This window comes from Tachypleus tridentatus, chromosome 9 (genome assembly GCF_004210375.1).
Source record: "Tachypleus tridentatus isolate NWPU-2018 chromosome 9, ASM421037v1, whole genome shotgun sequence".
In the NCBI taxonomy this organism is placed as follows: domain Eukaryota; kingdom Metazoa; phylum Arthropoda; class Merostomata; order Xiphosura; family Limulidae; genus Tachypleus; species Tachypleus tridentatus.
In genome coordinates this window covers 153,702,113-153,725,537 of record NC_134833.1, presented here as the reverse complement: position 1 = coordinate 153,725,537, position 23,425 = coordinate 153,702,113, and the positions used below count along the sequence as shown (strand labels likewise).

General features: G+C 32.8%; 1 protein-coding gene across 16 annotated transcripts in view; it reads right to left on the bottom strand.

The window, feature by feature from the left end:
* The window catches only part of LOC143226688 (uncharacterized), a 76,197-nt gene continuing 52,772 nt past the window's right edge, over positions 1-23,425 (bottom strand). For 4 of the 16 annotated variants that reach the window (XM_076457990.1, XM_076457984.1, XM_076457988.1 and 1 more), the window contains 12 exons: positions 22,878-22,970; positions 22,611-22,700; positions 19,595-19,774; positions 18,860-18,952; positions 18,239-18,319; positions 16,235-16,318; positions 15,652-15,681; positions 14,623-14,724; positions 7,370-7,534; positions 3,648-3,701; positions 2,968-3,024; positions 1-2,491 (listed from right to left, as the gene is read on the bottom strand). In XM_076457990.1, the coding sequence (XP_076314105.1) occupies positions 2,456-2,491; positions 2,968-3,024; positions 3,648-3,701; positions 7,370-7,534; positions 14,623-14,724; positions 15,652-15,681; positions 16,235-16,318; positions 18,239-18,319; positions 18,860-18,952; positions 19,595-19,774; positions 22,611-22,700; positions 22,878-22,970 (1,065 nt within the window). In that variant the 3' untranslated portion in view covers positions 1-2,455. Of the gene's footprint in view, positions 2,492-2,967; positions 3,025-3,647; positions 3,702-7,369; positions 7,673-14,622; positions 14,725-15,651; positions 15,682-16,234; positions 16,319-18,238; positions 18,320-18,859; positions 18,953-19,594; positions 19,775-22,610; positions 22,701-22,877; positions 22,971-23,425 lie in introns of those variants that run through there. The other 12 variants (XM_076457986.1, XM_076457989.1, XM_076458000.1 and 9 more) reach the window with 9 other exon arrangements.

The following is a 23,425-nucleotide window of genomic DNA, read 5'->3' as shown; positions in this document are numbered from 1 at the left end:
TCTATCACATTAAAAAACAGGAGTGTTGGTGGTGGGGTCAAGTAATTTTACAGTACAGTTATAGTGACACTGATGAAAACTACACTACAGCAAACGTTTCAGCTGTTAGTCATACCAGAAGGTGTTGCTGTTGTTGATCTTTATCTGGAGGTTTATCCCACATGACCTTTCACTTTCAAGACTTTCTTCACAGCTTCTCACTTATTTCAAACACATTCTTGTTAATATAATTTAACTAAAAACTGGAACAAACTTTCTAATAATAATGACCAGAAATAAAGAGTAAGCTCGGTGGTCCAGTTCTACTGGGACTAGAATACGACTATTGGTCAACTCTCTGCAAGGGGAATTTTACTAAAATAACATCCTCGCGACTTAAAATCCTCAAACATTTCCCTATAGGTACAGTGAAATAATAATTACCTTAAAATACCAAAAAAGAATAAAAAGAACATGATCAGAAAAATTCCAAACATATTCTGAACAAGTCTGCCAAAATGAATAAAAAATAAAAACTATTAGATAAACAAGTTGGTAATAGGTAAAAATATGCAATAAGAATTAGGGTCAAAACTACAAAAAAATTTCAGTTTACTGTTTGTTTTTTTAAATCACCACTTAAATAATACTAGAAAATATCACATTCCCCTAATGTTCACTTGTTTAAATTTAAATACATATATCATCTATCTTCATCCAAAACAGTAGTAAAAATAATTTAAAAAACAAACATACTGGTATCACATTTGATTAAGGACTTCTGGATCACTCAGGATTAAGTATTTCTACAAAATAAATTCAGAAGCTTCCATCTTAAAGCATGGTATTTAAGATTCTCTAAAAGAATTTCACAATACATGTCTGCTTACAAATGTTTAGCTAGTGTATCACATTTCTGAATAAGGTATACACTGCACAAATACAGCCAATGTTATCATGATATCACTCAAAAACAGTTTGTTTTCTTTAGTCAGGCAGTGGAAAAAATAAATAATAATTCAAACTGTTTAATGTTCATTGTAAATTCCAGCTACCATATGAAATATATAAAGCAGAATATTAACTTCTAATTAACTAAAGAGTATTCTGTGTAATGTTCAAAACCATTTAACTAATATGATAGCTACTGCTGACACTATCAGCATTAATAAACTGGGTATATTACCACCAATGAAAATTAGCTGCTTGATTCATAGCCATGTAAAAGTGACTAAAATTGGCACACTGCATACTTTAATAGTCTTAGATGGAGAGAGAAATTATGTCAAATAGAACTTATACACTTACAGAATTTCAACTTTAAAATCTGGACACAATACAAAATTACTAATGTATAATAACCTTCAAGGAACCTGGTAGTAGACTATGAAATCTGTATAATTGTATTTAGTAACCTGACAAGTTTATTTAATAAAGCTGTGAATAAGTGGCAAACATCCATTACACACACCCATTATTTCAAGTAACCAATCTCTGCAAAGTAAAAGCAAAATGAAACTTTTCCTGTATTTAAAAATGAGAATCCAGTTAAACTTGGTTTTGCTGAAGAGATGCACACAAAATACGGTCCACTCTAACCAACTGCCCACAGTATAACACAAAAACACGAATGTTTTGTCACGTCTGCAGAAACTTCACTAAAATAAGGTTAAAAAAACACAACTACAGAAAACTCGTAGGTATTTATACCATAGTAAATTCATAAAAAAAGTAGAAACATCATAAAAGATCGAACCAGCCCCACTTAGACTATTAATCAAATTCTGAAGTGTCTCTGCAGCTAATGCAGTAACTCTTACCATAGAAATATTTAATATTAGAAAATCATACAGGTTTCCCAGCTGCCATTTGACATAACCAGTGATAATGTTACTTTAGACATTCAGGAAATTCTCTTAGGATACGAATCTTTGGTGAAAATAGCAAAATACTTTAGTCATAAGTCAGAAGTGGACACCAAGAAATTGACACTCGAGTTACAAAGATCAAACACCAGAATTAAACAGACCTTCTAGTGACTGAAGTGCTTTGCACAAGTTGTGAACTAAAATTAATGTGGAATGTTTTACCTCTACAGTTTCTGAAAAAACAACTTAAAGGGGAAACAGATTTTATAGGGCATTACAATCCAACATACCAATACCTTCTATCCCCCCACACCAAATCGAAACAATCCACTGCAAATTCAACTACCAAGAAATTTAAGAATATTTGAAACAAAATTTACTACTGACATTAATTTAGTCAATTACACCACAAATAGCTGAAACTGTATTAAAAATTAACATCACAATATTTCATCCTTATTTCTGTAAATATACACCTTCACAGCACCTTAGAACAGTTTTACAGAGGGACATGCAAGGTATCAGAAATCAAAGTTGAAAATAAAATTGACCACAAGACGGCAAAATGGTTGTAGACGTTAACAATGAGATGTCCAATGATCGTTTGACTAGCTGAAAGGGACCTTTTTTCCAGAAATTCCCTGCTAAAAGAATAAAAAAAAAAATTGTTTAGACAACCACTGTTTTGATACACGATGTACGACGTATCTGTAATAGTGATAAAACAAGTAACTTACTTCTTCACTCCAATATTGTTATCCTTTAAAAAGAAACTTTCAGGTAGTTGGCATGACTTACAGGCTCATACTAAATTACATTAACTATTTTGTTATATACTTTAAAATATACGTAACATAACAAGATAGTAAGAGTTTGAAAATATCTGGTACTTTTAAGCCTGGTTACTGTTGCATGCTTAGATCAAACACTATGTTCAACATCCAAAAGTTAAGGAATAGGGATATATGATGTATTTAATTCATATAAAAAGTTAATAAAAACAAACCAAACTGATTGTCAATACTGTCAGAGGAACAAGCCACAGTATAAACAATAGCGTGTAAAAAAAAAACGTAACAAGTAGCGTGTAAAACGGAAGTAACATACAGTTAACTATTACCTTTCTTTTTGATTTTCTAGTTTTTCCTTTTTTGTTGGCTTTTGGTCGTAACTGAACCTGTAAAAGATCCAAGTAATAAAACAGAAGGAACTAAACAAGATTAATTCATGTGTATTTTGTGGTTCTTTTTAACTAAATTAAACATGTTAATATTATGACATTAGATCTAATTCATTATTTCAATATTATATGGTAACAAAAGTTTTATATATCTATTACTTTTTTTGTTTACCAAAAGTAAAGTTTTAAAAATCTGAGGTAGGCCTAATTGCGTATGGCTGATAAAGCAATGTATCAGACCTCTATATTAGTCTCTCCTCAAGTTTACCTTTAGTGAAAAGTAACATACAAGATTTGTTTCTATGACCACAGTACAATAACAAATGCCATAAACTGTAACTAATAAATACTTAAACATTACAATAACAGATTCTGTTCCTTAAGAACAGTTGCAAAACTTTCCATTATACTTACATTTCTGCAAAGTAACATTTTAGGATTAAACACACACACACACAGAAACTTGTACTTTCTGTTAGCACAGCTTGATTTTATACATTGGAACATAAAGTAGAGTCATAAACTTAAGTTATTACTTATCTGTACTGAAAATAAACCATGTGTTTAGACAATGACAAAGCTAGTAATTTACTAACACCAGTAAATATAAAACACTTTACCTGCATTGAGGGAGTAGCAGCTGGTTGTAAGGGATATTCAGCAGTAGAAGATTTCTAGATATAGAAGAAAATGATAATGTATTGTTCACACAATATTAACCTGTATGTTCCACAACGTCACGTTAAACTTCTCAAAACAAAGATTTACTTCATAATAAAACGTCACTAAAACTTCTTAATATTTGTAAGTGTTTTAGTCTGTCTTTAACTGTAGATAAGTCAAGTTTTTCAGAAAATTTTCAATAGCATACACTCATCATTTGTTCAGTCGCTCATTCGAACATGTGCAATATGTTTGACAGTTTAACTACATCCCTAGAGTTTGAAATCTTTCAGTAGAAACTGGTGTTAGGAACAAGTCTATAAGCTCCTTTTTATCTAAAATTAACCAAAGCTATCTAAAGTCATTAGTTCATCTGCTAACACTTCTCACTGGACAACTTTAGTTACTGTAAAGAACAGTGTGATAAAAATACTGGTGTTCAAATTACCAAGGGATCGTTCATAAATAACCATTTTACCAAACATAAAATGAGTTTTGTCTCATAACATCTGCCTCATTTTCAAAGCATACACAAAGTGTTCTTGCATATTGGACATTAGCCATCATAAATATTCTAGTACTAAAAGAAACATACATGTCTACAAAATGTGAGAAATTGCTGTTCGTCAATATATTAACAGTTTACGTATTGACAGGAAGTGATGTTCATATAGTAGCTCCAAACCATTAACAGTCAAATTGCTGTTTTAAAAGATTCACACACTGATTGAATTTCATTTTTTATTTAAAACATTCAAATTAAATTACAAACACTAGTGGTTTTCATATTAGTTTCTAGCTAGTTCTTGTTATAAGTAACAAAGTGACAAGTGTAGACAACATTCTACCAAGTAACAAACTGTTAAACTTGTTCCCCTGCTTACTGTGATTAAATTACTTTTATACCTACCATTAAATTTGTTCTACAGAGATTATGAGGGTTGCCGTAGAAAAGAAGATGAGTTATTAATAACAAACAATCTTACTTTCAGTTTCTGAATTTATTAATACAGCCTAAAATGTTCACATTTGTTTTTACTGTAAAAGTGTTTTCACCAAAAGTGATTTTTCTGTACTGAAGTAGAAAAATTTAGTTTTAACCCTTATATGCTTGGGTGGATAGGTTTCATCAATTTGTCACATGGTTTCTTTTATTGCATGGCAGAAAAATACTATTATATAAAGTAAACCTGAGACAATAATTCTATTAAAAATAAGGACCTATATAATAACTGGTATTTGAATAAATTTAGTTTTGTGAATATGAAAATGTTCCTTAATTTCTTTTTGTAAAAATGATTAAAAATTACCTTTTGGTGTAAATTTAAATTACCAATTACTACATAATGTTTGGAGGCTACTTGTATGGGTAGTATGTAAAACTATTATACATAAACAATATTCAACAAGCTTGTGTCATAAATATTGTGTGCGTGCATGTGTAAACTACTTGTTCCTCAATATGACAAGCTTGTCAAAACACTGTCCAATTATAACAGTTTATTTCACTACCAATTCAAGCCATTTCCAAACTATTTTCTTAACAGAGGGTTCCTCATCCTTGATTCTTGTGTCCAACTTCCTGTACTGCTCTTCAATGAAGATTCTATTTGATAAAACTGTAAACTTGTTTTCACTTGAAAAACAACAATCAGTTTACAGTCACTGTTGCAAATACAAAACTTTGCTGTTATTTGTGTGGTATAAGTTATGGTAGTTACTTAGGTTAATAAAGAATAATGTAAGCATGGCCTAACAAATAGGGGCCTCACTAGCAAAATGAGATTTAGTATGTTCCAGTGTAAAAGTGATTAAACCAAGCATAAAAATTACCTTTTGTTGTTTTATCGTTTTTTAAATTTTGTGCAAAGCTACACGAGGGCTATCTGCACTAGCTTTTCTTATTTAGCAGTGTAAGACTACAGGAACGGCAGCTAGTCGTCACCACCCATTGTTAACTCTTGAGCTACTCTTTTAACAATGAGTAGTAGAAATGACCATTGCATTATAACGTCCTCACAGCTGAAAGGGCAATCATGTTTGGTGCGACAATGATCGATTCGAACCTGGAACTCTCAAATGCGTTGAACATTTTAACCCATCTGGCCATACTGGGCCTTGTTTTTGTACAATTGGAATCAAACTATTATATTGCAATGTAATAACTACAGTTAGGGACCAAATAGTAAAACAACCTTGAAAAACTGAACTCAGAACTATAGTTAAGACAGAAGTTGATAACAAACATCTTTTCTTGAAGCAACAAAACCAAGCTTTGTGTTTGTTCTCATTTACACAAAAGTCTCTCTTAAAATAGAAGCCATGCTGACTCGTAAAGTTGAAAAGGTCAGCAAACAAAAGACTTCATTATGTGTTTCGATCACTAGCATATGACTTCTCTAACTAAGCTATATGCAAGTGTTCATAGAATCGTGAACAAGGTAATAAAACAATGAGTGGACAAAAATCATTAAAACTATGCTGGTATCGTGAAGTCTACATTAGCATTGCTTTGTTGAAACATGATTTAATGTTCGATCTGAAGGGATGGATAGGAGTGTTACATGTTCAAAATTCACAAACATTAATACAACCCAGAATAAAAATCTGGGATTTTACATACACAATTTTATGTATGATATTAACTATATTCAAAAAATGTTATAAAAATTTTTCCCTTCGATATACTTTAATACCAAACAAGTTGTGCAACAACTACTGCAAATTTGTTTTTTTACAGATATTTTAATTCAGTGGTGCAGCTTGACCCTGAGACAGTGGACTGCACTGCACTGGTGACCACAAGTTTGGATGATGTTAAATTAAAAGGCCTTAATTTATATCTTAAATCAGAAGATACTAAACGAAACCACACATAAAAGTAATAAAACATTTTTTATCACCTTAATATTAGAAAACAGATGCTGCTACTTAATTATTTAGTTTATTTCTCTAATTATTAAAATGTTAATTAGCATATTAACTGATTAGGTTATCACAGTTGGTAGACTTGTAAATCACCAAGGTTAATATTTATCCTAAAGTCTTAAAATCACTTATTATGATTAAAACAACCAATGTCTGGTTTCCAACATCAAACTACACTGCACAACAATTTTTTTGAAAAGTTTTTGCTGATTGTGACAGGTAACTGGTGGGTATGCACAAATATAGTTTTGGTTTTGCTTCATCACGTAGGAATTCTGAGAAATAGACAGTTAGCTGTTTACCGGCAATAATGAACTTAATAAACGTATTAGAAACATAAACGCAATTAAATACAACATAATTAAAAGCGTTTTGCTCCCGATTTTCGTTTGTATTCAATGTCCAGTGTATCACGTTGCAGTGTCCAACAGTAGTCAGCAAGCATTGACGTATTCCAGTTGCCCTGATTTTGTTTTTCCCATTGTAGCAATGTCCTGGTGAAACTGAAGATTTCGATGAAATGGTACGTGATGGGCAAGTTTAGATGCGATTTTTCGTGATCAGCAGCAAAACATCTATAAGGAACACCCAACAGTGTTGAAGAAGCAAAAACTTGCAGTAATATCAGAATCATGCAAGTAATCCTAAAGAATGTTTAACCTATATTTACAGTACAATAACATTGGTACAAGACAGTTGTAGGGGGTCATGATTATCTTATTTAAAAAAGGTGATTGTCCACTTTACCCACCTTAAGAGCTTCAACCTGTGCTTGCAGCTCTTGTACAAGCTCCTTCTCTGCTTTGACAGTTTCTTGGCCTACTTTTACCATTTCTGAGAGTTGGACCACCTGACTTGAAAGGTCTTGAGTTTTCTTCTGTTCCTTCTCAAAGTTAAGCCTGACAGACTCCAACTCCTATCAATGAAGATGTGAAAATACTTAATTCTGTTCCTTCTCAAAGTTAAGCCTGACAGACTCCAACTCCTATCAATGAAGATGTGAAAATACTTAATTCTGTTCCTTCTCAAAGTTAAGCCTGACAGACTCCAGTTCCTATCAATAAAGATGTGAAAATACTTAATGAGGAAAAATTCCATCTTTTGTTTGAACTTAGTGGTTATCAATGCAACTTAACTGACAGTATTTTACAAAATACATAGGATGAGCAGCAAAGTAAGTAATGTTGACCACGACCAGAAACAACTAGTAATATCTGCCATCTACATTGTAATGGCCAATTCTGCTTTTGTTAAGATTAGCTGTTATAACTGGAGTCTTTTAAGCAGCATACTACGTCTCAAACCTTAGATTTTCCAATAAGCAGCTGATCATACAAGCCACCAGGTAACACCTAGCCATGTATTAGTAACAAAACCTTGTATCTAAACTAATCCCCTTGTTATGAATAGTTATATAGTTCATGATGCAGAGTTTCAAAGGAGCCATGTTTGAAATATAATAACACTACCTTATTATCAATGTATACAAATAAACTTTGGTTTCTCACCTACATTTTGATGCAAACTAATATTATACAACATAAGCTCTTAATTTCATAAATAGTTTTTAAAAAATCTATCTTCCCTCTTATCAAATTTATTTACCACCCCTCTAATAGTACAGAATTTAACAAAGTACTCATTAAAGTAGCTGTTACTGATGTAAAGCAATGTTTACAGCTTTCAACATAATTTGTCTATGGAGTCAAACAGTGAATCATACCATCTTAGGATTTATGAATAGCTTTCACTTAAGTTTGATTTTATATATTACCTATAACCAATAGGAAATCAAGGTTTTCATACATCCAATGATGTATTGTATAACCGTTTCAAAGAGATAATCTTCAATTTTGCTCAGAGTTCTGTGAAAAGGTTAATGACCAGCTTGAGTGAACTTGTAAAACTTTTATCACATATTTAAAAGGTCAGAAAAACATAAGAGTGATGGAATATTGTCTACATTTTGTATATTATTAGTATGTTCTTTGGTACATTATTTAATAAATTAAAAATTTAGCATACTAGTACTATTAGTATTTTTTTTTAAATTAGAGGTAAATGTCACCAACATGTTTGTGTATTATTAGAAATGTAACAAATAGGGATCTTTTTAGGTTTGTTAAAATAACAATAAATGTTTAACTAGTCACACCCACATGGGTAATGTAATTTGATAGTGTAATGAGAGCTGCTTATTCCCCAAAGGATGTACAAGTTACAATGTAATTAATAGTTTGATACTATTCAAAGGGCAATGAAACAATACCAATTTAATTATAGATAGATGTATATTGTTAAGTACTTAGGATAAAACAAAATGTAGTTTCATACTACAATATGAAGCCAATCTAACAAAGGAAAACATTTAGTAATTTAGATTTATCTTTTTTTTCGTGGTTACGAGGTTTGTTAAATTGATTGATCACGTGTAGAGATAGGGTAGAGCAAATAATACATAAAATGTAAAGTTGTACTGAAAGAATAGATACCTCAGATGGACTTAGGAGGTTTCAGTGATTACACAAAGGATACCTCAGATGGACTTAGGAGGTTTCAGTGATTACACAAAGGATACCTCAGATGGACTTAGGAGGTTTCAGTGATTACACAAAGGATACCTCAGATGGACTTAGGAGGTTTCAGTGATTACACAAAGGATACCTCAGATGGACTTAGGAGGTTTCAGTGATTACACAAAGGATACCTCAGATGGACTTAGGAGGTTTCAGTGATTACACAAAGGATACCTCAGATGGACTTAGGAGGTTTCAGTGATTACACAAAGGATACCTCAGATGGACTTAGGAGGTTTCAGTGATTACACAAAGGATACCTCAGATGGACTTAGGAGGTTTCAGTGATTACACAAAGGATACCTCAGATGGACTTAGGAGGTTTCAGTGATTACACAAAGGATACCTCAGATGGACTTAGGAGGTTTTAGTGATTACACAAAGGAAATTTGAGATGAGGAAAAGTATTTTTAATCTTATCATAAAAATTACTTTGCACACAGACTATTCACAACAGATAAAACATATTCGGAGATATATCAAGGATATTTAATTTACTAATAATAAAAACAATGTTAGCTGAAGGACTAATTTTGTGACTATACAGACACTGTACTGAAAGTTAGTGTAAAATGTATGGACCTTAAACAAGTACACAGTGGACTACCATGATGGTTTAAATTGATTGAGAGTTAATCCTTTTGCAACAGACTTGGTATAATATAAATGATTTTGTCTACACACAAACTTTACATTAGAAGTTTTAATACAGAATGTATATCTTCAAACTTTAGTAGACTGTCAAACTTTACATTAGAAGTTTTGATACAGAATGTATATCTTCAAACTTTAGTAGACTGTCAAAGGTCACAAGCTTTGTACAAGATTTTGTAATGAAATATGTTTACTAAAGATTTATTTCATTACTAATTTGAGTGCAAAGGGATTCCACATTATGATTGAAAAACTAATTTTATCACAGAAATCTCAAATATCTGCATAATTTCCAAAACCTAATATATATTAACTACTCTATGTGGGGTCTGTTACTTAACCAACATTGTAACCATCATAAAACAAACAACAAAATGAAATAAATACTTATAATTATTTATACTTTTATCACGTATTATAAACTAAACATTTGTATTTATGTAGAGTTGACAGTCTCATAACATACACAATGTTTATTATATGCTTTCTAAATAGTGACCTTTCAGTCATGCCTACCTGACATAATTTAGTGCACTCAGGTCAGCTATTCACTAATATACAACTGACCATTAAGTCTTCCCTGTCTTGGTTGTGTTTTATATTACAAAGTACTTATCTGCTACAGTCACATTTCTATTATTGTACATTATGTTATATATATTTAATAATTTATTTCTAAATAGTAAAACTTATTTTAGTTAAAGGTACAGAACAATAAATCAAGAAGTAAAGCAAACAATTACCTCTTCTTGCTATGACCTTTGTACTCAGTTGTTGCTGGACATAGATTGCTAAGCCTTTTAAAATTTCACACATTGAGGATATCAGACAAATAACTACACTGATATCATAAAATTCTAGTATAATTTAAGCTTATTAACACAGATTTGGAAGCTTTTTCAAAGATTAAAACAGCAGGGAAAACACCTCTGTGGATGTTCTAAGCTGTTGATGAGTTATTCCCACATTACATACTGAAGTGTATATACGGCCACTATGTTTTATTCAGTACATAAGCCATACCTCAGCAAAATAAAAAGATACAAGGTCCTTATTTTATATTCTAGCTTATCAATTAGTAATTTGAGTTTGTAATTTGTATGAAATTATAGAATTAGTATTTTTACATCAGAAACATCTGATTTTAAACAATGCTGCATTCAACATACCATGTGATTCACTAAAATTTGATTCTATAAGCTTATTTACATAAACTAATAAAATTGTAGTTTACTTACATTTTGGATGCAAGTCAACAAATGTAGTGATGTGGCCTTTGACCCCAACCCATTGCATAAGCATTAATTAAATAGAAATTTATTGTAGTTGTACCATCTGTGTAAAGAAATCTTAACTTTAATCAACAGAACTGTATTTATGTATTATACATTTCTTGTTTTTTCTTTATTATTCTTATTTATTATTATTAAAAGTGTACCTAAAATATAAATATTAGAAACTTAGGTCAAAGTTAGATCATGAAAGATAATGATTGATTGGTTGTTTGGTGTTTACTAGTGCAAAGATATACTGCTATCTGCCCCAAACAGCTATTAAAAAATAAATTTAAATACTACCATTATCAAGAAGAAAACAAAAACAGGTTAAATACAAAATTTAAAGTGTGTGGGGGGGCAATGGCCCATAAAAACTGAAAAACATGATCAAGTTGGACATTAATCGACAAATACAATGTGTTGGGGGTAAACCTGTAGAAAGTAAGTGTTGGAAAGAAAAGTTAAAACTGACCGATGTGTAGCCGAGTCAACATACCTTCCTCCTTTTACCTTTATGGAAACAAAATGGTCACAGACCAACACAGTTTCATCTGCTGACAGGTAGACCACCCTTACTGATGAGTATACTACGTGAAATGCGTTGAGGTTTTGGAGATAGAATGAAAGGCTACTTGAATGATAAAATCAGTTACTGCTTCTTTAATAGATGGAAGACTAATAACAGCAGGTTCAAGTTCCATGAGAAGTGAAACAGAACCAGTCAGCCCTTCAACTCCTACCACAGTACTCACGTTAGGTGGTATTGATCACCAACAATCTCCCTCTAAAATGATGCGAAAATGATCACTGCCCCATGGGTCACTGTCAACCCTTTAAGAAATATGAGGGAAAGAAAGTGAACATAAATATATCAATTGCAGTAAAAGACTAACTACCTGCATGAAAATGGACAAAAAGCACCAGTGCTGAAGCAAGAAACATTGTGAACTGAGAGCATGTGCTCCACAGAATGACTCATCCCATCAATACTGGCAACACCTTAGAGAGGATTGTGTCCATTAAAGTCTTCCAGGATTAAAAACAGATGGCAAGGGAGACAAGTAGAAAGAACAATCAATTGTGGTAAAGAGAAACAAATAGTGACAGCCTTCACTGGAGAATCGAGCAACACAGACAATGTTGGTATGGTGTTGCTCAACCAGGAATACCACAGTTCCTTGAACTCTACCATCACACAACCTATCATTCCAGTGTAAAGGAAACTGCTAAAAGGTGACAGCAGGAGTGTTTCAGGGATGTTTCCTGTAAAAAACACACATACAGGATGATAAGAGTTGATAAAGGCCTTAATGTCATCCAAATTAGAATGAAAATCTCAATTTCATTTAGGTGGAAGTGAACCCTTCTTTCTGCAGCTATGCCATTTTTCTTTAGTGGAAGAAGGTCCAAACTTCATGGAACTTGCCTTAGTTCTAATGAACAGATCTGTCAGACAAGAATACTGGTCCTGTACCTTGTGGCTGAAGCAAATAGATCTGAGCAGTTACTGGATGCAATAGTTTGAATAGAGATGAGAACAGATGTTGACTTCAACTCCCATAATAAAGAGATGAAAAGACCCTTCACATGGTATGAAAAATACTGATGCAGCACAGAAAGATTTGTCTGCACTTCCACCATAACAGTGGAATGGAAAGCAGCAGCATGTCCAAGATGGAACAAGAACCACAACTTTCAAGCCTCGAGATAAATGTTTACAATATGTAAATGTTGTACCTGTTTTCCTATACCTACTTAAGGCAAAAACAAGAGGGGTGGGGACCATTACAATTAATGCAGTGAGGGTCTAGTTGCACTTCTAGATGTTAGGGGTTTTTACTACCACAAGAAGCAAATGTCAAAGAATCACAACAAGATGACTTTGAACAATCAAACTGTTGACACTGGAAAGTTCAAGAGGATTAAGAATATATAGCTGTACCTCACAGTTCAGGTAACCTGCCCTGACAGTGGCAGGTGGGCATGGCAATGTAAGTGTCAATACAAGTGCAGTGGTAGGAGGTGTAATTTATCTTTATGAGTGGAGATGCATTGCACAGAAGAAATTCTTGGATCAAGAAAACAGAGGATCTCTAACTCATGAATGTTCAAATCCCTCAACAGATCACCTCTTCAGAGGAACTTTAACAAGTATATCCCCAATGGCCTTCAAACTGAGGGGTTCACTATATTTTGGTGTACATGCTCACACCAAGATGCCCCAGCATATTGCTTCTTCACTAACTTTGGAAAGCCAGCAAGCCCCTATCATACCTTCTGAATAAAGATACTTCCGTAAAGTTTAGTCCGACATGCAACATGATAAAATGAAGTACCAGTGCAGAATGAGGTGGTACTGCTCAGAGTCTTCTAAATATGGCTGCTTATTTATTAGCTGTTGTTATTTTATTATTTGTTTATTCTCTTCAAGGACTGGGTGATTCATAAGAAAAGGAGAAATATTCAGTGCCTACTGACCCCACCCAAGATGTAGTTCTGAAGGGATGCACTAAGTTGCAAAACAAGAACACTGCAGCAACACCAGAGCTTCACGAGCACTAAAATCAAATACCAGCATCAGAAAAAATGTCTACAATACCAGCTGAGTACACCTAATACTGGTACTTAGCTGACCCTCACCCAACAGGACTAGCTGAATGACCTTGCAGGAGCCACCCCAAAGCCACCCATCTTTTGGAATTCATGGCCAAAATGATGTGTTGCAGTGCTCCAGACATCACACCAATCAATAAACAAGATCCTTTCCTCCTTTCATGGGTTGCCATACATAGGAAACAAATGGGTGGATGTTCAGATCCCCAGAGGTGGTAAACTGAAATTATAGAATTTACTGAAACTTGTTTACCTTCACTGGGTAGCCTCCTCACAAAACAGCAGCTCAGGCATTTGATAATTAAATACAGGAACTTGTACTACAGAGGTTAAAATAATATTTAAATAACTTTACTTTCCTGCAGTCTGATGTAAATCTATTTTACATTTTGTTTTTGGTGGTTATGAGGGTCAGTAAAACTGACCAAACATACGCAGAGTTTGGGAAGAAAAAAATAAAGTTTCACCGATAAGGAAAAGGGTCGATATTTATTTTGAAGGTTTGAGAGATCACATAAATGAAGTCTCAACTTTCAGGTGAAAAACAGTATCTTTAGTCCTAGCATGAAAACAACTTTGGACTCCATACATCCAACATTCCGATTCCATATATTCATGAGGAAGTTGTTTAGTGCAAATAATTAAATTAAAATTTCTTGTGTACAAAATACTTGTAAATTTTCCTCCTTTATGAAATTAGGCAAACTTTCAATAACCATAACAAGTTGTAATACAGAAACTGGCAGTCACATGGTCAGTGTTGTCCAACAAGCCCAAAGAGAGGATTAATAGTTACAATACAATAAAACAAAAATACAATTGTTTTTATTTTCAGCAATCAAGCAAGAACAATAATCCAGTGAATATTTCACAACGTAGTTTACCTTCCTCAACTCATTACATCTTTCTTTGTCCTTCTTCAGTTCCTCCACTTCCTTCAGTCTAGAATGAAGCTGATCCTGGAGGTCTGTAGCATCTTTGTTTGCCTGCAGGAGTATAAAACTCCATGTTAAACACTTCATGTTACTGTATAAGTTATCTAGTAATATACCATACTCTGACCACATCAAGTTTGTAACAATACTTTGTCTTCCAATTAAGCATCAAAAACAAACCCAATTCACAGAAAGATAATAACGAAGGTTGAGACTAAATAATTAACCACACAAGTAAGCTCAGATATTATTTACCTTTCAGATGTATTGATCTTATTATGATGTCAAAAACTTATTTTAAGAACACCTTTTAAATTCATATATATTAAAAGGAAGGAACAGTCTTCTTAGGTGATTTGAAATTAAAGAGTGACTGCTGTGTGGGTGGTCACCATTCGATTCAGATATTTATGCAAAACATAAAAAGGTACTTACATATAGCTAACCCTAATTATGAGCTATGAATTAAAAAAAAATAAAACAGCTAATAAACAGCATTACTACCAACTCAAGTATGATTTAACTCTCTTATTATGCACCATACAATCCCAAAAATGTGGAGGACCCCCAAGCATGATAATTACTAAGTTACACCCAACCAAGCACTCAAAGTTTGCTTCCTTTTGTTTGAGTGGATTATATTATGTATTAAATATTTCAGAACAAGTGACAAGAAAAGTAACAATTTTCACATTCTGAAATGTATTATGTGCATTTACAAACCACTAACTCTCACAAAACATGTACAAAATTCATTGATATCAGGATCTAAGTAAAATATAGTTAATATTTAGTTTACTGACACAAAATCAACTTGAGACTTAACAGCTTCAAGAACATAAAACATTTGCAATTTATAAAGAAACACTACCATTTAGTTCTTTGTTTCAAAAAACTAACCTATTGTACAGAAGTAAGGAAAAAAGTACATTAATTTGTTTTACAGACAAATGATAGGTAGAAAGTTGTTTAATATACCTTCTCTAAAATTACTCCGTACTGACTGACCTACCCAAAGAAACAAGAACAGATGTTTAGTCATAGCACTGTTTTGTTATCCAACAATCTGAAGGGAAAGAAAAATAGCTAATTTTAATGGTAGCATTCTTAAACATTAAAATTGGATACAAGTTACTTAACTGTCTATACTAGAAGGAGGCCTCTGATGTCCCCCCAACCCCAATTGTTTTGTGGAAATACTTAACTAAACTGTAAGATAGACATTGAAAATATCTATACAATTTGATTCAGTATTCCAATAATATTTCAGTTCTTATATTTTCAAAATTTTGTTTTGAAATGTTTTGACAAACAATCAGAAATCTTTACTTCATTTTAATTAGAATTTTTCTCTGTTAATCATGAAGTTCCATCTTATATATCCAGTCAGTTGACTTGTCACTTAGCTGTAAATTAATGGATGTATCATAAAATGATGAAATTAAGAGTTAAGCTTACAAAATGGCATCACCATTATGTTTAATAGGTAATGTATCAAGATCCTTCTTAACTATATTTATGGCCAATATGTATATATAGACACACACACAGATTAACAAACCTTTTCAAACTTATCTACTAGCATTTGTTTGTCTTTCTCCTCTCCTTGAAGCTTGCCTTGTAGTTCAACAAGTTTGGCTTGCATCTGTTTCAGAGAATAATTTATAGCATAAAGTCCAGTTTAACAATACTAATTTAAAGTAATATTAAAACTTGTGGTTTTATTTCACTGGGATGCTTTTTTTTATTCATACACCAGTTTAAAAAAAAAAACATACTAAGAGGATAATTTAGGTGCATGTTAAATTTATGTGGTTGAAAACTGGTTAAATATTTGACAAAAATAATTTTTGTTTTAACAATTGATAATAAACAAAATATTTCAACAATGATGAAAATATGTCAGGCTTAAAAATTCTGGGGCTTAACCATAACAACAGCAAAGCCCATATTCACTGCCATAGTCAAGGAGAGGGTTTGATAATGGTTTAATTGAAAGTTCAATGTCTTAACTTTATAATTAGATATTCATGTAGAATTTCCCATCTCCTATATTTTGAACATCAGAAAAAGCATTAACTTTCCATAACAAGACACTTCAGTTCTTCCAAGAAACAGTTGAGTTTGTATGGCACATTTCACACCTTTCCACTGATAATTTTGAATTCAAGAGTCATCACCTTGTAAAACTAGATTTTCATCTTGGAACCAACATCAATCTCCATCACCTTGTGTGCATTTCTGTCAACTTTCAGCAGAGTTGTCATCCTTAACCAAATACAACACAAACAAAAACCTGCTAGTTCTAATACAGTACTGTAAGTTGACCATGGTTTAGAAAGATTGTTGGCCATTGATCTAAATGATATTCAATGTTCACTTTTGGAACCTCTAACAAATGCCTTCCATAGCATACAAGAGAGAATTTATTTGAAAATTATTTTTCTCAGTCATACTTGAATCACTTGTAAATGACCATTAGTGTCTAAAAAACATGGCAAACTACTAGCCAGCATCGTCCGCACTTTCAAGATACTGAATTAAAGAAAATGCATTCTGTAGGAACAACACTTGTAAGCTTGTTTTTAAAAGCTTTAATTACTACATATCTCAATTGTTATAAGCAAGCAAAAACAAACATTCATGCTACGAACAACAGGTACTCACCAAGAAGTTGAAAACTAACAATATATTTATACAAATTATATCTATCAAAATAACTTATAAAAATGCATCAAAACTAAGACAGTAGCTATTTGATGCACAAGCCATGCCAGAACTGAACAAAGCAACACAAATTCACATAAACTATAAAAATATACTGAAAAGTGCATTAGCAAAATTATTTTTGTAAGTACATATACATACAATTTTCCCATACCTCTGCAAAGGCCTGAAAGAGACAGAATAACTGCCTTAATCTTCAAAACTAGCTAATAACACTTAACAGATGTTTGTATCAAACAAGTTTTAAATCACTCTACACACAACTCCTGTTGTTTTGTTTAACTGTCAGAAATACAAAACTTACAAAAATATTTTTGCAATGTTTAAAAGAAATGGATCAAAGTGTATGTTGAGGTTTATTGAAGTTCAGAAGGCAAGCATTATATAATTAGTAGCTATATATTATAGGCCTTTATATTAATAGAATTCACCACACACACACAGCTAAAGTTTTAAATTGATAATTGTTTCTGTAGATTATACTGACATAAAACAAGCTTATGGAAAAGTAAAAACTACACAGCATGTGATTCTGTAAGAAACTAAGTAGACAAAATTCCATTAGCAGCAAGACACTGTCAAACAGTATCACTGTTTGCTGATTTTACCAGTCAGGATTTAAGCTGGTGTTCAGTGTGTTAAAATAACAGTTTGCTGGTTTGTTCTTAGAACAAATTACCACAATCAAAGTTTGTTTCTATGCATCAATATGGTTTAAAATCAACATTGCCAATATGGAATGCTCCATTATGAACATTGTCACCAAAATTCATTGTTTATATACATTGTAACAGAAACTGTTAAAATCATGACTGAAGTTAATTCAAGGTTTTGTTACCTCCTCAATTCCTTGAAGCTGCAATAAGTTCGTTTCTAATGTTACTTTTTCTCCAGTAAGTTTCTCCTTCTCCTTCAATGCCTGCCATTTATTTGAAAAACAAAAAAGAATTATTTACAGAAATTTGTTTAAACTACAGTTTCAACTAAGAGGGGAGGAGTACCTTCTCATGATAGATTACATTGTTTCTTGTATACATTTGAAAATTACACAACTACAAACTGATTCATTATTAAATCATTAGAGTTGAGAGTTATGGTTGTTCATTAAAAATCTGATTTGTGTTTTGTGCACATCTGACTACACTGTAATCTTTGTGATTATGGCTATTGAGTAATATCTAAGAAATTCTGCTACAAATATTTACCACAAAACCCAGTTAAGGATCAGTTGGAAACAAATTTTAATCTGCATTTTGTTCATATCATTCAACTTCCCAGACTCAATATCAAATTACGTTAAATTTAAAAAGGCATTACTCTGAGTAAATTAGATATTTAATATTTACTTTTTTAACTTGCTTTTCTTATTTATCTGGTACATATACACAGCTTGTCTGTTATACTCTATACATTTAGATTTGACGACAGTCCTACAATATAACCATCACTTCACAGTTACCTCTTTCAGTCCTTCTTCCATGGTGTTGAATTTCTCTCTCCATAACTGCTCTTCAGTTTCTGCTTCTCTCTTCATTTTCCTGAAGGAGTCCTCCTGAATAACAAATTCAGTACATGAGCATCTGACAGGTATTACTCTGGAACACAGCACCATGATGCACAACAAAATATAGCTACGTAGTTCACAATTTTAGCCTATAATACTGGAATATGATGTTTATTGTTACTACAAACATGTTTCAAAGTAACTGTTAATTTAAGAATAAGATGTGTACTAAGCCTGATGATGAAAACCACAACTCTTAAGTGAGTAAACTAACTCGCAGCTTAAAACAGAAATGCGTGAAAATGTAATCCTCATGCCTCTAGTAACTGTTGTTATTTTGATTGTATGTTTAAACATTCAAATATTTTAACTATTAGCAGCAAATTACAGGCATGTCAAATAATTGTTATAACAAAATACCCGATATATCAGTAAATGCAATGCAATAATCAACACAGTAACAAACATGTGAAAAGCTTAAGACTTGCACTGTGACAGTCTACATAAAGAGTAACTGTTTGAAACTTGAATACAAAATTTAAACAGAAGTTGAACAATTTAACCATAGCACTATACATGTAAATTGGTATGAAGGCATTCCAAATTCAAATACATTTTTACAAAACGTTCTGTTAATGTACATTAACAAGCTACATATAGTCTTAATATAATAAAATTCAAAATTCCCACCATTTCTGACAGAGCATTCTTGTAATGTTCAGCTTGAGAAAGTGATACATTTTTTTCTTCTTCAAGTTTTACTATTTCTTCCTGCAAAAGTTCAGTTTCTTGGTTACTGGATCTTGATTGTAGGCAGTTTAATATTTTGTCCATTTCAGTTCTGAAGCTCATAAGCCACTGACAGAAATCCTGCAAAGTATTGAAGAACAAATATCACAATAAAACACAGTGCACCACTATCATGTTTACATGTGAATGAAAAGTCTTGAAATTCAGTTTTTAATGTTCTAGCTCTTAAGTATTAGAAGAAAGGAAATAAATAAAGCATGGTAGGTGTTCTGTTTTTACACTGTGTGCCTCAGGAAGAAACACAAAGCAATTGAGGACTGTCAGAAGAGTCCTTTTCTTTGCCCTCCTCGTGAAGTTAAATTTCGTGCTGTGCTAGTGATTAGGAGATAAACCAAAATAATTTTTAAGTATGAGATTGTGCTGTAGGCTGGTGACAAAAGGTCTGCAAGAGGTTAAACATTGATCAGAAAAGAAAAACAAGAGGGAGGGATTTGTAAATTCAAAATCCTCAGAACTTGAGTGTGGAGGGAAATGGAAGTACCCGAGTAAACCCACTTTCACGAACAGGGCACCGAATAATCTACCATGACCATACCCAGAAGTTGCTGAAAAGGAAGTCATGGTTAGTAAAACTTTGAGGGAAAAAAACAACAAAACATACGAGTTAAAGCAAAGATGGATCATAAGAGACTGGTTTAAGGCACCAGGAGGATATAGATAGGCTGTTCGTGGAAACAAAACTGAGTGATTGATTCTATCCGTATCGATGAGTCGTTCTATTTGTCTTCTGACTGATTGTGAGGTTAATGTTTGGGTTGTGGTTGTAGTACATGGAGTTTAAGTTGGGGTCTGACAGGATCTGTTGCATTTATTCTTCAGATCAGGTTGCTGTTGTAGATTAATGTAATCGTTGGTCAGAGTGTCCTTGTATTTTTCCTTCGAGGTGAGTAGATATGCTGCTGGCAGCAGAAGTAAGCAGTGTCAGTGGAGTTGAAAGGTTTACTGGACATGGGACACTCTGGTTGACAAGACTGAAAGGTTGGTGTGGAGTTGGTCGACCCCGAGGACATTCGGCACCAAAATGAAAACGTAGGGTGCAGTTGTGGTTGAGTATGTAGTCAGGTACCTGTTTATGATAAGTCACTACTTTTAAAAATGAGTTGGTAGGCCTGTGTGGTCCTGGAGCAGATTCTGTGTGCTACGTGGAATTGAGGATGTGGCTATTTCCAGAGAATGTTGTATTTCAGCAGTGGTTATGGAAAGATGAATGTTCCTAATGAATACTAAGTACAGGCTACTGGAACTTTTAGTGGGAGAACACTGGATATTGATGTTTGCATTTCATAGTTTATATTAGGTAAGCATGGTCCTGAAATGTTGAAGGGTGGAGTAATATACCTCCTTGATGAAGGACTCTTTTCATAAGATCAACTGAGACATTGGGTTTACGCTGGTCAAAGAAGGCAATCTGGAGAGGGGAGAAGCCCATCAGTAATCACTGGGATACTAAGGAAGATTGTACATTAAATGGAAGTGAGAATTCACATGTCTAAACACTTCAGCTACTGGTTAAGGAGAAACAAAGAAAATCATGGTTTTTATGCAATAATTCTATATACAAAACCATAAGTGTGACAAACACACGATGAAATGCTTTATTACTTGGTACTAATAGAAATGAAGTAATCCGATATATCTTTGAAACAAAAACTGGCCATAAAAGGCTCAAAACAAAGAATTTGTTATTCTTGTCTGGGTTCAAAGTCCAAGCCACATTTGCTACTCAAATTAACTTTTTAATCCCTACAAAATTCTGAAAGGTATAAAGAACAAGTCCCAAACCACTGAACAATAACAAATGTTGCTTTTGGTAGCTTTATGCCAGTACTGTTCTACATCATGCCAGTGTGAAGAGTCATACAACATATTTTTATAAATATAGACAGTATTATCTATTCACACATCACTCTACAGGACGTGGATGGATCTTCACCAAAACTGATGTGCATGTTCATCGGGTCCTTGCAGGGTACATACAAAATGTTCAGTTTTGCATTTTACAAGTTTTATGGGTTTTCTTTAATCATTACTTCACTCCCTGTAGATACATTTTCATCTTATCAGATATGGAAGTTCATTTGGTCCACAGAAAGATGAATGTTCCCCTACCATTACTTCATTCCCTGTTAATGGATCTTCAAATCTGGCATGAATGTTTGTTAATTAAGTCCATGCAAATTTGCAGTTTAAAATTTTTGTTTTCCAATTTTCATGACTATTTTATACAATTACATACAAAGAAAGCAATTTTTCTTGTCTGAAGATAATCTATCATTAACCATGAACTTACACATCTTCCATCCACAATATGGGTGCTTCAACTCGTTTGTCAATGTAGGATATATGATTACTGCATTATTTTCTACTGTAATTTTTCCACTTATGAACCTGACTTTAACATCAAGCACACGTACATACCACCACAGAATTTGTGTAGCCATGACAAGGGCTAGAATTCTAGTAACAGAATATGAACTTTTTCACATTGCATCTGTGCCTTGGGCTCACTACAGGTGTGCTTCATGTGGGTTATAAAAATAACAATGATTTTGTGTTTCTTCCTCATTAATACCTGATAGTTACTTATGTAGTTAGTACATACATACCAGTGTGTTTGTTCTTGTGACAAATTCATAGCAGGACCAAAACAGCCTTTAAGGGAGTTCACCCTTTCAGTTTTATGAGAAAGGTTATTTTACATCACAACTCCATGTTGTCTCTTATCTTGAACAGATATTTACAAACTGAAGATTAAAATTGTAGGACAAAATTGGCAAGCCCAAAAGTAAAGTAGGATATCTAGATCATCCTGTATTGAAACCTTAAAAATTGAAAAACATACAACAGGGAGTTAACGCAGTAAGTCTACATGGTAATGGAAATTGTTTTTACTTACAGTTTCATCATCTATGACAACTGAGGGGAAAACTTCCTTCAACAGTTCCATCACCTTCTTCTGTTCCTGTCTGACTAGCATCATAAACTCCTAAATGAAAAATAGCAGAATATAGTTCAAGTTATATTTAACATGTGACTTAATTATAAAATGCACTTAGTAACTATTAAAACGTATTGATTGGTTCATATAATTAATTTTTAAAGCAATATTGACAATGTTGTATTTACATGATAAATAACAAATACAGACAAACTGTTTGTTTACTTCTTTAAGTTCTTTCTCCTGAGTGACAAACTTGTCTCTCCATGTCTGTTCTTCTACTTCTACCTCACTTCTTAACTTGTTGACGGATTCCTCCTGAATATTAGTAAATCACAATGGTTGAAATATCTCCTTAATATCAGTAGTCACAATTCTCCAAAATCTCTTCTCTTGAATTATTTTAAAAATCAGTTCAGAATCATTTATGGGTAACACGACTAGTTGCAATTGTGATAATCTTTTTAATGTCTTAAATACGTGGTAAAATAAAGTTTAAATGATCTGCAATAACAGAACCTCAAAGTTATACAGATACAAGGTTTGATGTTTTCACATGTACTCTTCAGTCAAACATAACTGAAGAGGGCATTTCAAAGTGTTAAAACCTGTATCCATATATATTTATTTGATGTTGATGTTGTATTACTGTGGATTTAAACTAACTTGCATTACTTCATATGGTGTTATGCATTAGCTGCTGTAAGAATATACTGGTGAATCTCTTGCATACAATATTACAAAATGTTTACATTACATAGTAATGAAACTGC